General features: G+C 38.3%; 1 protein-coding gene and 1 long non-coding RNA gene across 4 annotated transcripts in view; one reads left to right on the top strand and one right to left on the bottom strand.

Moving 5' to 3' along the window:
* Positions 1–12,679, top strand: part of LOC137083377 (uncharacterized) — a 31,095-nt gene extending 18,416 nt beyond the window's left edge. Inside the window, exons 6-7 of the long non-coding RNA XR_010906494.1 lie at positions 5,105–5,279; positions 12,541–12,679. This is a non-coding gene — a long non-coding RNA (uncharacterized lncRNA). The remainder of the gene's footprint in view (positions 1–5,104; positions 5,280–12,540) is intronic.
* Positions 11,118–14,796, bottom strand: part of arnt (aryl hydrocarbon receptor nuclear translocator) — a 49,425-nt gene continuing 45,746 nt past the window's right edge. For all 3 annotated transcript variants that reach the window (XM_067449268.1, XM_067449267.1, XM_067449269.1), the window contains one exon: positions 11,118–12,738. In XM_067449268.1, the coding sequence (XP_067305369.1) occupies positions 12,652–12,738 (87 nt within the window). In that variant the 3' untranslated portion in view covers positions 11,118–12,651. The remainder of the gene's footprint in view (positions 12,739–14,796) is intronic.

Genomic DNA, 14,796 nt, shown 5'->3' with positions numbered 1-14,796 from the left:
CGAAATAAAGATAGATGGCACTTCTGCATGATTTGCGTAGAATGAGGGTGGGGTGCAGCAGCAAACATTAATAGGGAAAGAAAAGGGTTGACATTAGCATTAATATTCTAAACCAAAAATGCAGTTATTGCCTACATAAACTACCATATTTTCTGTTTAACTTTTATAAGACTCCAGAAAGAAAAGGGCGTTTTTTCACTGAGCACATTCTCTGCAGTCTGAGCGTGATGCACTGCAGCTCACTCTCGCTCATGTCTGAGGTAAATCATTAACACCATCACCGCTTACAGTACACCTGTTTTATTGAGCTAAATACATTACAATCGGCTAAAACGAATGCACAGGTTACTTTCCTGAACAAGCGCGCTCCCGAGTCCATGTTCTTCACACTGTCCACGTGAATCACGGCCCAGTTCGGCGCGCACGCGCAAAATACCGGCAGTTCAATAGGGAATGCGGTTCTCTTAAAGGGGCCGCACTATATTCCTACTCTTGTAATATGGACCTCCTCCAGGTATGGTGTGGTTCTGGTTCGCTCACTGGTACACATTAACAATTTTTCATACGAACTTTGCCCTGTTCTGAATTAAACTGCCAGTGTAAAAACTCCCTTTATATTGTTAAAATGAGAGAAATCACTACTTACTCATTATTTTTAAGTTTAGGCTTAAGAGACATGAACAATTTCTTAGATAAACATATCTATGACCTTTGATATGTCTAGTCTTCATACTGTATTGATTATTATTGAATAAGTATGGTTTCACTAATAATAAATGTACATTTCCATAAAGCATGCATATTTGTCCATACCTATGTTGATTAGAGTATTAAAAACTTAATTTAAACTTAATTTAAGATACATTTACAATTGCTAAAAAGGTGCGATTTAAAATCGAGTTAACTCATGACAATCATGCAGTTAATTGCGATTCAATATTTTAATCGATTGACAGCCCTATAGTGCCCTCCACAATTATTGGCACCCCTGTTTAAGACGTGGTCGCGGACTTCTAAAAATTCTTCTTTTTTTTAAACAACATAGAACCAAAATGCAAAAAAAGAGAAAAATCCTACCTTTTGTTTAAGTACATGACTTAGGTGGTAAAAAAATCACAGATTTGAAAAAAATTAAAATAAAAATTGATATCGTATCGTGACGTATCGTATCGTAACCCTGGCATATCGAGGTGCATCGTATCGTGAGTTTAAGTGTATCGTCCCATCCCTACACCGCACGCGCACTGCAGACGGAGTATGTGTGAAACGGGCGTTAGGTCTCATATCCGCGGCTATAAATGGACCACTTGCCGCGGTGATGTCTTTTGCCATTTGAATAAGTTGGAAATGTCTGTCTAAATGCTGTGGGGATAGTTTGTGGGATAGTTTGTGGCTGTTTCTCCTTTTTATCGTCTTGTTGTCGGCGTAAAAGAGTTGATTGACATGACATGAATTATTCCCGCTGATACCATCAGCAAATGCGACATACCGTTGTTTTTTAGTCCATCACTCTTGCCAACGCCTATAGCTTACAAAGAATCCAAAGTTCACCCAAACACCAGACCTGTTGGTTATTGGAGGATCTTCTATTTCAGGTTTGTTAAACGCAATAGCCATTTTGCGACGAGCATTCAGCGCGTAGCCTACTGAGTAAGCGAGCACCTGACTGAGCTGCCTAAAACATATTTGGTGTTTTTTTTTCTTTCAATTCGGCGGTGTCAGGGGCATTGGCTGTTATGTCGTTTTGGTTATTGGGCTACCTTGTTTAACGCATATTATTATATTTCACACACTTTTTTATTTTCCAAATCTAATTAATTAGTCCAAGAACCGTTCGGTACATAATGCGTACCGCGTACCGAACCGAAAGCCTCGTACCGAACAGTTCAATACGAATACGCGTATCGTTACACCCCTAATATATATATATATATATAAAATTATTCAAATGTAATTAATCCATTTAAAAATTTAATCAAGAAAACTTTAACAGAAAAGAAGACAGAATTTGGTTAAAAAAAAAAAAAAAAATTGAATTTAAGAAGAATTTGAAAACTTATTTTTAAATTCATCATTGCATCATCCAGGTGGATGCTGGACATTGGTGGTTGTTGAGGAGATTCCCCCTTCCATGTAAAGCGCTTTGAGTACCTAGAAAAGCGCTATATAAATGTAACAAAAATTATTATTATTATAATTATTATTTCATAGTAGCCTGGCTCCGCCCTCCTATGTTCTTCTGCTCATTTTCATTTTCCTTCAGAACTCTGCCTGGGTTTGCAGTATATTCACTAGTTTTCTCCAGTCAGGTCCAGTTAGCGAACAGGGGGTGGCTGAGAACGATGACGTTGATGTTGTGCACTAGTTTTGAGTTATAGGCATGACATTCCTCACGACCAAACGCTAGTGATTGGTTATGGCAGATCCAATACTTTTAAACTTCAGAGTACCCGTCTTCAAGGCAGTAAACGCTTGTAAATGGAGAATGGCCAGAAATTTATGAGAGACTGGTAGGACCAGGCAAATTTTATAGGGCCCTTAATATATATATATATATATATATATATATATATATATAAAAACACAAAAAAACAACTTTGAATAAATTATTGTTAACTTGTATTAGTTTCATGATTTCAATAAATTAGACATGCTTTTTTGATTTACTAAAATGTAATTTAACTATTAAAATGAGAGAGAAAATCTAAGATAATTAAAACAGAAAAAACGGAATTTGGGCAAAAAATGTGATTGATTTTATTGAGGCCTACACAGCAACACTTTGATAACTAGCATGTACACACACTCACACTTTCCTGGTTTTTAGGGCTCCAGACTAACTCTTTTTACTAGGAAGCCTCTAACTGAACATTTTTAGCACTTTAACCTGCAATGCAGGTATTTACATTTTCCCCAATATTGACTGCATTACTGACAAATGCCTTGTTAATAAATAGACTTAACATGCAGTTTTCAGTTCACAGCGCTCCAGACTAACATCTGTGGGCTGCAGCGCCGGTGCCAAGAAAGTATTTGGTAGCACCGGGGACTGACAATAAAGCACTGAGCTTGAGCTGTAGATAAAAAAATTAACTTTAATTGTTATCATTCATAATGTCTTAATATTAGTTCAAAAGCAAAACAGAAAATAAGTATTAGGGAGTGAGAATAGCTAATAAGCCAATGAACGCTGCTCTGCAGATACTGTCACAATGTTACTTTAATCATTGTCTTTTTTATTTTTTAACGTGAGTTTTTCTACATCTTGAAACTTTTAGTTTTATAAATGAGGACAATCTTTGAAGGATCAACAAATAATGTTTTGGTCATCACATTAAAAATAACATTAAATATAATAATGTTAAGTGCTGGAAAATGATGTGTAGTACTTGTAAGTGTTTGACTATTTCAATACCATAGTTACTAGTGTTGGTGTATTAAATCCATGGCGACTGTTTCTGATTTGTGGACTGAATCTGATCTGATGTCTGTGGTTTATAACACAGAATTCTGTGCCAAATCTGAATGCCTCTCACTAGACCTCGCAGCGATCAAAGACTTTATATACAGACTTTGTTAATAATTCTGTGACGAATCCAACTGATTTCTTCACTGGATCTCCCAGCACTGCGTGTTAACCATGTCACATAACCAATACCGCGAGGAGCTCACGGTGCTGCGCTGACCTAGTTTTGGTCCGAACTGATAAACGCAACTTGAAGCACAAGTGAGGAGCAGTTTCGCTTCGCTTTCGTCTTGTTTGCCATTTGATGCTGGGCAGTCTGGAGCCCTGGTTTCATATCGTATCTATGAACTGTCAGGATTAAAGTCTAAATGTCCAATGTTTTTACTATCTCAAAACATTAGCCTGTCTTTGAGAGAAGATTCAAATCTCAATTTAGCACTTCATAATGAAGTGGTAGGAAGTCCTTTGAGAAAGGTTTGAGAGGTTTCTGGAATCTGCTGGGTTCAGGGTTGGCACAGTCGTCACAGATCGCATTACTCTGTGCGCTCGCTCAGTGCCTGATACGAGACACTTGTCGCACACTGCAGTAAGCAAAAACGATATTGTATCATATTAAGAAAAGCTGGATGACTTGTGTTGCTAAATGGAATGCAATTCATTGTAATATATTTTGTATGGTGGAGAAAATGCTATATAACTGTTACTGAAAATAAAGCTCTTTCTGATTATGCCATGTTCGTGTTCTGTGGATGAATGCATCAAAGCAGTTGCTTACCTGTCTGGTAAACACCGTATATTAAAGTGTCTTTGGTGTTTTAATGGTTTATACAAAATAAAACGGATATCAAGGGTAGTGTGCATATGATGACAGACGACGCAATGACACTCCGTCACACTGGTTAAAATAGCTGATTTCTACAAAATATAGAACCTTGTTCTAGTGGATTTTGGGATATTTTAATCCAAAAGTCGTTTGTGCCAATTGCTGTACTTTTCTTCAAAAATGTATCATATTAAATGTGCATCATAATAGTGTAGTTTAATTTTGATTACAAAAAAAAGAACAGACTGTATTCATAGTAATACCTCTGCTCTCCTTAAAATACTGAACAACACATTACCTTTACAACAATTTTCTTTCTTTTAAAAAACATTTTTATTATTTTGCTGCTATTCAACAAGCTTAAATGAAAGCATGCACTATATGCATATGAACTAATTTTAAACAATTACTCAAACTCAAAGTATTTCAAATGTAGTTACGTAAAGAACGCTCACATTTTCAACAATGGCATGTGATCACTTGGAAAAGTGTAATAAGATCCTTTTGGTTTTGAGTTTCACGGCACTACAGTTAATACACTTAAGACTCACTGAACCAAAAATAAAAGACTGTTCAGTGAGTCACCCAACCGCATCAGTTTTGTTTCAGTTGTGCTTTATGATTGGCAGAAGGCCTCTCAGATCCCTTTTCCCGCAGATCTCCAAGAACAAACCCAAGAGTTAGAGGGTTGGAGAAAGTTTAGATTGTCTTTGTATAGCTTTGCTATAGTCCAGTTTTCCTCCATCACAAGTTGAATGCATCCATTGATTGCCTGCTCGAACCTTCATCCCTCCATAACTTGCTCTTCCTGATAGGTGGATGCAGAAACAGAGCTGTAAGGATCCAGAACCATCTGAGCACAGCGCACCATTGTAGCCAGCAGAAACAAACAGAGCAGGACCAAGAAGAAGAGCGCAAAGCCCAAATCCACATCAACGTCCAGGCGAGACATCGGAAGAGGAAGGTCCATGATTGAAGAAACAACTCCTAGTAAGTCAAAGCTTCACTGAGTGAAAAACACATGATTTATAGTGGTAAACTCCCAAGATACGGGCCTGATTTGCTCATGCCTCTTTAAATACAGTGTCCAAATGTGAGCGCTGCACACACATTCCCTCTTGTTCCTGACAAAAGCAACCCTAGTCGGTCGTGTTGTGCTTCTGTTGGTGTAAAACAGTTGCTAGTCAGTTCTGTATCAGATGCGTCTCACATTCCAGCACACAAAACAGTCTTTTCTTCATCCGTCTGGGGGACTTTTCCTAATAACACGCGTTATTCCAGCTGCTGAATGGTATGCAATTAATTCTGATCTCGAAATTTAATTTGCGACCAATGAAAAATGAAGACATTTGAAAGAAATACCTTGATGGATGGTGATGGCTGATCCTGTCGGTGGCTCACCCCGCAGCCGTTGGTCAGGGATACGTGTTCTCTTATCTCCGGTATTAGCATGTCTTCCTTTGGTCTGAGAGACATACACACCAACACTTGGCACCTGTGTCCCCAATGAATAGTTAAACAGGAGATTGGTAACAATCAGGCCTTATATGGGATTAAAACGCCTCCTTTAGACTGCGTCAGAAACACTAGATTCCTCTTTATGTGTTTCCTGCAGCAGGTGAGCTGAGAATGATGAAGGACTGGACACTGACAGATTTCAGACCGCAAGAAATGACACGTGGCGTCAGGACATGGATCGATGGAGTAACCGGCCACTGAAAGTTTTAAATCTAGAGGGATTGATTCATGAACTACACTCTTAAAGGCCCACTGAAGTGCTTTGGAACGCGCCGCATTATTCAATGTGTTGACGTGATTTCCCCTGAAACAGCTCCAGCTGTTAGCAGCTCCTCCCCTTTTTTGAAACAACCAATAACGTTTCGTTAATAATACAGTTTGACTCGAGCCTTTCTGTTTGGTAAAGCCAGTTTGGGTCTATGTTTTGTTGTCTGCGCCAACTCGCGCATATGATCCGCGCTGCTCTCGCGTCTAAATTAAGACCATTGGGGTGTGTGCGCTGCTGCGGTGCGTGAAACTAACGTGAAAACAGACTTCATTCACCTCAACTGAAAGCATATTTACACTGAATGTTTCCTATCACATATATAGTGTGTTGTGTGCCTTTCACCATGTAGAAATGAGTAAATGTGTGTTAACAACTGACTGATTTCAGCCGCAGCTTCAGCAGTGTAGGAGGCGGGCTTTAGATTCTAGGGAGCATTTTGATTGGACAGAAGATTTGATGAGAAGGTGAAGTCTGCGATGATGTCACCAAAATCTGAGATTTTTTTTTAACGGAAGTGAGACTGTAAATTTTGAACGCTTATCTCCTAAATGCCAGTTTTGTCATTGTTTTGGAACACACCAGTGTATTCATAACTTTAAGACTAATACAGTCATACTAAAAGCTAAAAAAAATTCCTTCTTCACAGTGATGCCATAGAAGAACAATTTTGGGTTCCCTGAAGAACCTTTGTGATCAATTCTTAAAAGGGTTACACTATATTTCGATGGTCCACTTTAAACGTGTGCAGAGCTCTTCTTCCACCGTTCAGTAAACATTGGAAGTAGAAGAGTTTAATATTTACGCGCAGCGCATGAGAAAGAAAGCAAGAAAAATAAAGCGTGGCGCGGGACGTGACCGGACCCTGACCTGAAGCGTGCGCGCACACGCATTTCAGACTACATGCGGTCGCCCTTTAGTTCTTTTGCGGATTATTGTTTGGGTTTGAATGGTCAAACATGTAAAATGCACGGTCTGGCGAGTATTCAGGTAAACGCAGTCGGATATGTCTTTAGTGAGCGTATACAGGTGAGACCCGTGCAGGTCTTAAGCCGGACCTAATATACTGTGTGAATAATGTTAATGAAAACAATGGCAAATAGAAAAACAACACATGCTTGGCTAAATAACTAAAATATATTTATTAAGAATCAATGTATAGTTAAATTATAGAGTGGAAACTAAGTAAGCAGTTTTATATTTGATTATTACATTTCTTTCTTTAAATAGACCTAATGTAGCTGAAAAATAAAGCACTGTTTTTGTCATATTGTTTGTAATTTGCATTTCTTGCTTATTTTTAAAAATAAAAACACAATTAAAAATCTATTATAATTATAAAATTACATTTAAAAAATATTAAATTACTCGTATCATGAAATAAGATTTTGGTCATCCCAAACTGTTCAGAAGTGAAAGGTTAGTGAATGATAACATGATTGAATACGTTCTGTTGTCATGTTATTCATATTATCTGTTTTTGTTTTTTTCCGTGGTATCGATTTAGTATCGGTATCGAGGTATTTTAGTCTGGTATCGTATCAAAGTCTTAATTTTGGTATCGTGACAACACTAATCGGATCACAAGCGGATGACGCTAAATACAGGCGTAAACAGGGTCTAAAACGCTTTGAGCTTGTCCACTTCGAGGTAGTCAAAAACACATTTAACTGGATTGGTTTTGTAGTTTAAACGCTCATGTGGTCAAATGTGATCAAACAGCCACAAAGACCTCCTAATCTCCGCCCACTGACCTAATGCGTAAATATGGGAAGTGCGCTAGCTAGACCAGATTTAAACTTTGGCTGAAGACCCAAGTATGTAGCCTGACAAGCCAGACCCACATCAAGATGTGTGGTCTGGAAACTCACCATAAACAGGGCTCAATCTGAGGGGCGGGATAAACGGTTGTCTTTCAAACTCCCTCTGCACGCGATAGGATAGCGCTACAACCAACCAAAGCAACGACGGTGAAACAGAGCTCGCTGACAGATTAAACATTCGTCGTATCGGCTAAACTCCGAACACATCTTCCCTTTTTAAAGGTCCACTGAAGTGCCTTGAAACGCGCCGCATTATTCAATGTGTTGACGTAATTTTCCCTGAAACGGCTCCAGCTATTAGCAGCTCCTCCCCCTTTTTGAAACAGCCAATAGTGTTTCGTTAATAGGGGGCAGGCTTTAGATTCTAGAGAGCATTTGATTGGATATCAGATTTGACGAGAAGGTGAATATTTGTTTTAACGGAAATTTGAATGCTTATATATATTCATTTTAACGTGAACTTTGAATTCTTATATCTCCTAAATGCAAGTTTTGGAACATACCAGCATATTCATAACTTTAAGGCTAACACAGTCATACTAAAAGCTAAAAAACTTACATTTTGATTTCAGTGGACCTTTAAGAATTACTTCAGTGCTGTTCTTTGTTAGCCTGGATGCCAGCCGAACTTTCTCTGGGGGAAAAATGGTGTTTGGGGGTAAAATGTGTGTTATTTTGGCAAGGTTGCCTACTAAAACTCGCATTCATGGGTCTATATATCACATAATAGTCGCTTCAACCCACAGACATAGAAAACAACCCGCAGAAAAAAAAATGCAGATTTGGCACAGTGCAGTTGAACTCTTTTGACATTTGACAATGCGTCGCTTCGTTGCTCTGATTGGTTGTAGGTCTATCCAATTGAGGTCTTTCCTGGTTCGGTTGAAACGCGCCCCATAATCACAGCCCAATGGAGCAGTTCCAGACTCATATTCTGACTAGTGTTGTCAAAAATATCGATATTTCGATATATATCGATACTGGAATATCTGAAACGATACGATTCTCAGTTTTTACAGTATCGATATTAGCTGCGCTCTCCTCTCCGACCGTCAGCGAGCTGACACACACCGGCATATTCTCACTCAGCCCGGTTAACCTCTGAGCACGGCGAACGCGCGTTCTGCTGAACTTTTTCCTCATGACAGTGTGTTAGTGTTAGTGTGTGATCGGTCTGAATTTCGCGCGGGATTGCACATAAATTAATTCTAGCCTACTAATGCCCGCAGATTTCGTGCTCCACATCTGAAGCGCACACACACATAGCCTACCCTAATAAAGCCGCCTCTGACATGATACAAGTGCAAACATTTGCTTCCTTTTCCAGCATATTATTGGTCAAATACACTCAAAGAATTATCAGTGCACATCTGGAAGAGTATTAACGTAAACACAGTCGCAAACAGTTCAGGAAGAACGAGTAACAGGAACAGTGTGGATCCATGCGTCTGTTAGTCTTAAAGGGACCGCAGTCATTTGCTATTCAAACTACAAAAAGACACGATCAACTGCTCTTGACTGATCAACTTGTGTAACTTTAATAGTTTCATCTGTACGCTATTGAATTTTTTACAAAGAACATTATCCAATGTTGTTTTAAATGTAATTACTATGCATTTTTTAAATTCAGTTTCTTATCTGAATGTTAGACCTACCTGAAAACATAAAGCAGTCTTTTTAATTTTTATCTTCTATTCTATTGCATTTATTTGTGCTATTGTTTGTAATCTGTTTATTTGTTCTTATTTTATTACTGTTTTCTCGTCTTTTTAAATTGAATTTACCATTCGAAATCAAGCTTTCTTGTGCTGTGTGTAAGCTATTGCAACACAATTACCCTATTGTAAAAAATACATTGAGATGGCAAAAATTTGTGAGATAATTTTAATAGTAATTGATCAATTGATCAATAATTGTTCAAATCAAAATGATGCCCAACCCTAAGGAACATGCTGGCCACATGAATTTTTAGTAAAAAATAACAATGAATAATAAGTTCTGTTGTCATATTAAGCATCTTATCTTATTTATTTATTTTTTTTTTTTTACTGTGGTATCGATTTAATATCGATATATCGATATTTTAGTCTGATATCGTATCGAAGTCATAATTTTGGTATCGTGACAACACTAATTCTGACTAGAATTGAGTATGACCACGTCAGGCTAGTTCTTTTTTGTTCTTTTCTCGGAGAAAAGCTTAACTCAAGTCTTCCAGAGTCACGGTCAGAGCTGATTTGAAAGACCGCCGTTCGCCAGTTTCTGTGTTTACTAGAAGCACGCAAACGCAACTCGGCCGTCGTCATTATGGCCCCCCCACGACTCTATACACGATGTGATTGGCCCGAACAGAGTTTGGTGTTTACAGCTCAGAAGGGTATTGAGAGTTGCTAGACGACACTCGTGGCAGATTAGATTTGCTGCCGCTAGGGTGCGTCTAGATTTCTAGGCTAACAGTTGCTACCAGAAAAAGACTGATTTTAAAGCTACACTGTGTGATATTTTCCCCCATCTAGCAGTGTAAAGGTATATGACCATCCAGTGAATACGTTTCTGTTCCTCTCAATTCCAATTTCGTTTTAACTCCTACGGTGGCCGATTTAGTCCAAGATTAACATGGCTTCCAGTTCGACCTTGTCAATGAGTGCCATCGAGTGTTAAAACGCGAAAGGCGAAGCTTGAATTTACGGGTATGTCCCTCTTTGGCTAATGTACTTTCAAGATGGAGGGGCAACATGGCGACCAGCATTCAAACCCCTCACACTTATGTATTTTCAATGGCATATTGTAAACTTACAAGAATACTTTATAACTTGACAGAAGTAAATATACATTAATGAGCACTTATATTTTTGTAAGAACTAAGTGTTTTTAGCTAAGAATAAACTAAAAAAGTTACACAGTGTAGCTTTAAAGGTCAGTAATTTAAAAAGGTGACTGTACTGCTCGTAGAGACTTGTCAAAGAGTTCAAATCTTTGACAAGTCTCAACAAAGATTTCAACAAAGATTTTTTTTTTGTGATAATACCATTTTAATACAAAAACCCAAACAGTTTACTTTAATATTTCATATACATATTATATTTCTATATGTTGTACACAACTTTGTGAAAATCTTGATAAAAGAATGATTTCTAACATGACCCTTTCATTTCTGAGGAAGAAAAAAAAAGTGACATGAGTTTTCTGATTTGATGCGCAAAAGCACTAAAAACACCCACATTCAAAAGCAAACATTTAATTACAAAGAAGAAAATGAACAATTACATAATCAAAACTGCCAATAATAGTTCTGGAGTATTTCTATAGAACCAATTCAGAATATCAACTTCCAAATGAGCACATGAAGAAATGGAGCCCAACAGCAAAACATGGACAGTCCAGATGAAGCATGATAGGGTTCTTCTTTTCTACATTAAAACAAGACATTATGATAACAATACTTAGGATAGCAATAAAGATGGCTTAGAAGGACACAGACCCTGCTCATTATTGCTTGAGTTGAATCTTTCATTGCATTTACAAAAACACGCCTGAGTGAAACCTCGTCGACACAGACCAAACACGCGGGAGAGAAGACATCTGCGAGGCGTTTACTGCATCAGCGTCTGTTATACTGCACCAACACCATGACTTTTAAAAGAGCGATCTGACTCGAGCTAGCTAACAGGATGCAGAATAGAAGTAGCATTTAAAATGCAACGCATTTGCAGTTTGAATTACCTAGAAACACAATCAAGTAATGTTCTGATCATACGTTGTTGTGTAAGAATCAATGTGTGTAGAGATTGAAAGGGACAGTTCACCCAAAAATGAACATTATCGTCATTTACTCACCCTCATATTGTTCCAGTTTCTTTTTTTGCTGAACACAAAAGATATCTTAAGGATGTTGGTAACCAAATGGTTGAACCAGACAAAATTCCATCGTATGAAAAAAATATATTTATTTACATATACACTATGAAAGTCAATGTCATCTACTGTCTGCTTACCAACATTGAAAATATTTTCTTATATGTTCAGCAGAAGACAACCTCAAGTTGTTCAAACCTGCATGAGTTCGAGTAAATGGATTTAATCTTCCGGTCTTTCTAATTCAACATCCCGTTAGACCAATTCAAATCAAATCCCAAGTCATCAACTGAAAGGAAGCCTATTCTTCAAAAAAAGCAGCTCTTAAAAACAAGAAACAAAATACCCACGCCACAGCTTCTGCTTTACAGACAACAACGAACCCGACCAACACATTTGGACGTATTTCTGTGTGACGTTCTGACACCTTTTATCCTCGGGATCAAAATGTCACATGGCGTTAGAAAAGAGGCAGTGCAATCGGTACACAATCACAGTCAGAGACAGACAGACGAGACTGCCTTTGTGCGTGCGTGTGTGTGTGTTTATAGGGTAAACTTACCCTCCTCATTGCCAACTCAAATATCAAAGCATGTGCGTGTACGGCAGAGACAGTGTGGGACCGCTTGTGCTAGAAGTGTGCAATTGTGCGTGGTTTCAAAGTGAACACATTTCAACAACGCCCGTCTCTGTCTGTCTGTGCGCTACACTGGCTCCGTCTCCCTCCTGTATCCTCACATTATGGCTTATAACTTCCATTCTCACAATGCACCCCTCTCTCTTTCTCTAGATCCCCTGTGCCTCCATTCAGTCCGATCCTGCCGTCCATTTGGTTAAAAGAGTAAGAAATGGCACATAAGAGAGAGCAACAGTGAGTGAAGGAACTAACAGAAAAGTGGAATCACTCTGGGAAAGGAGGAAACATGGGTATCTCTCCAAAGTCATCATTCCCAAAGCTGCCGGTCTGATCCAACAAGGAGAGCACATCCTGAAGAAGAGGAAAAAGACGGATGTTAAAGGAATAAACCATGCAGAATGATAATCCAGTCATTTACTCTCTCATGTCGGTCCAAACCTTTTGTGTTCAGTGGAACACAAAAGATGACATTTAGCAGAAAGTTCATGCTGCTCTTATACGTACAATGAAAGTGAATGGGGATCAGTGCCACTGCGCTTCAAAAACGGCACCAAATTATCATACCAGCATTTCATGTGACTCTTGTGATATATCTAAGCTTTTTATGAACTGTACAAATAAATGAGCCATGTAAAGGCCCCCATATACCACAACGAAACATGACTATCATCTGAATCACTTTCACAAATTTCCAGCTGATGACCTATCAAAACATTGAGAGCCAATCCGAATCCATCCTGCTTTAAAGAGCTGGCAGACGACAAAACTCAGCATGTGCAGAGGCGGTCCACTAGACTTTAATACACGGGCTGACCAAGGTTACTTTAGGGGGTCCATTGACCGGGAAAAATGGCATGTGTAATAATTATTTGTTTTCATTTTGTTTTGACCGATGTAACATTGTATTCTAATAAATAAGAAATCTACTGAAATTGTAGATACCAGTAAAATTTCACAGTTTTTGATTCCAACTGATATTCCACAGCAAAAACTACTAGTACGTAAATGTAAAACATTATTTTGACTATTAGTGAACAGTCGGCCATAAAGTGAGAATAAAGTGCTTTATGGTTCAAGTACAGAAATTGACTAACCACATGTAAAATAACATTGCATAATCTTCACTGTATAAATAGATTAAAGCATGTTAAAACTAAAAGTTAGTCAGACCATCTTTCCATAAACAGACTTAACACAGAAAGAAACAAACATGGCTATATAGAAGTCTATAGCTACACACTCTTCCAGCCTAGCGCGAAAGTTAACAGTGTTTTGAGAAATTAAAATTGAATGGCGGTGCAGGATTTTAAACAACTGTGCTTATGCGCAACCCCCTTTATTCTTAATCGTCTGTTTGGCAACTAATGGGTCCTGCACACTGTGCAATTTTTCTAAATCCTTTGCGAATGTCCCTTGTCAGACTGTACAAACATGATCCCCGATGTAAGCCATGTCACACTGTAAGATCGCAGTTGGCATTAATGTCAGACTGTACAATAGTCAAGCCGCGCTAAAAAGGGACGAGCTCAAGAAAAATTTTGTCCGGAGCTTTATATCATCAATGAATGACGTGTTTGGTGACAGTGAGCTGCATTACACACGGGACTGAAATGCTGGCCGAAAAGAAATCTCTAGCTCTCGTTTTGGTCATAGTTTGTCTTGAAAAACCAAGATATTTGACTGTCGTCGTAGAAGTCACACTGCAGGATTGTGTGCCAAATCTTCTGACACTGCCAGAATTTCGTCTGAGGTCAAATTTGATCGCAGCGCTCATTAATCGGCTGCCGGTGAACATGTCAAACTAACGACCAAAGACGTCAGATTTTAGCCTAGGATCTGAGGAATCTTTTAGGATTTGCTAAATTTGTCTCAGACGGCCAAATCGTGGGCAAAATCGCACAGTGTGCACCCGGCTTAACATGAATCATTATTCAACGTTAATATACATGACCAATGTGCGCGCCACCACAACAAAATTAATGCTTATTTCAATAGGATGTGAAATGGAAATAGTGATCAAAATGTTGGGGTTGTGAGCTTGTGTTTATCATAAAAACAATATTGTCCACTAGGGGTGCAACGGATCGCAGTTTATCCGTGATGTGATCCGAGCCGTGAGTTTTATGATCCATTACACCATTATTGTCCACTAGTGTGGACACTAATACAGTTAGTTTTCATTATTGTTCTTGGAGTGAAGGGGCCTTGTCTCTCTAAAAAAATCATGCAAATTATAATCAAAATCACCACTAAATATTATCAACCTCTATTCAAAATGAAAAACTTGAAAATGTATTTTCATGTTTTTCTTTTTTTTTTTGTCAGGAAGATACATAGATGGCATACAATTTAAAACCTATAACTGAACGTCTTTGAAATTTCAGCCAATAATTTTTTTTTTTTAAATGG

This window comes from Pseudorasbora parva, chromosome 7 (genome assembly GCF_024679245.1).
Source record: "Pseudorasbora parva isolate DD20220531a chromosome 7, ASM2467924v1, whole genome shotgun sequence".
NCBI classification, from domain to species: Eukaryota; Metazoa; Chordata; class Actinopteri; order Cypriniformes; family Gobionidae; genus Pseudorasbora; species Pseudorasbora parva.
The sequence above is the reverse complement of the archived record's forward strand: the minus strand, read 5'-3'. Positions and strand labels throughout refer to the sequence as shown.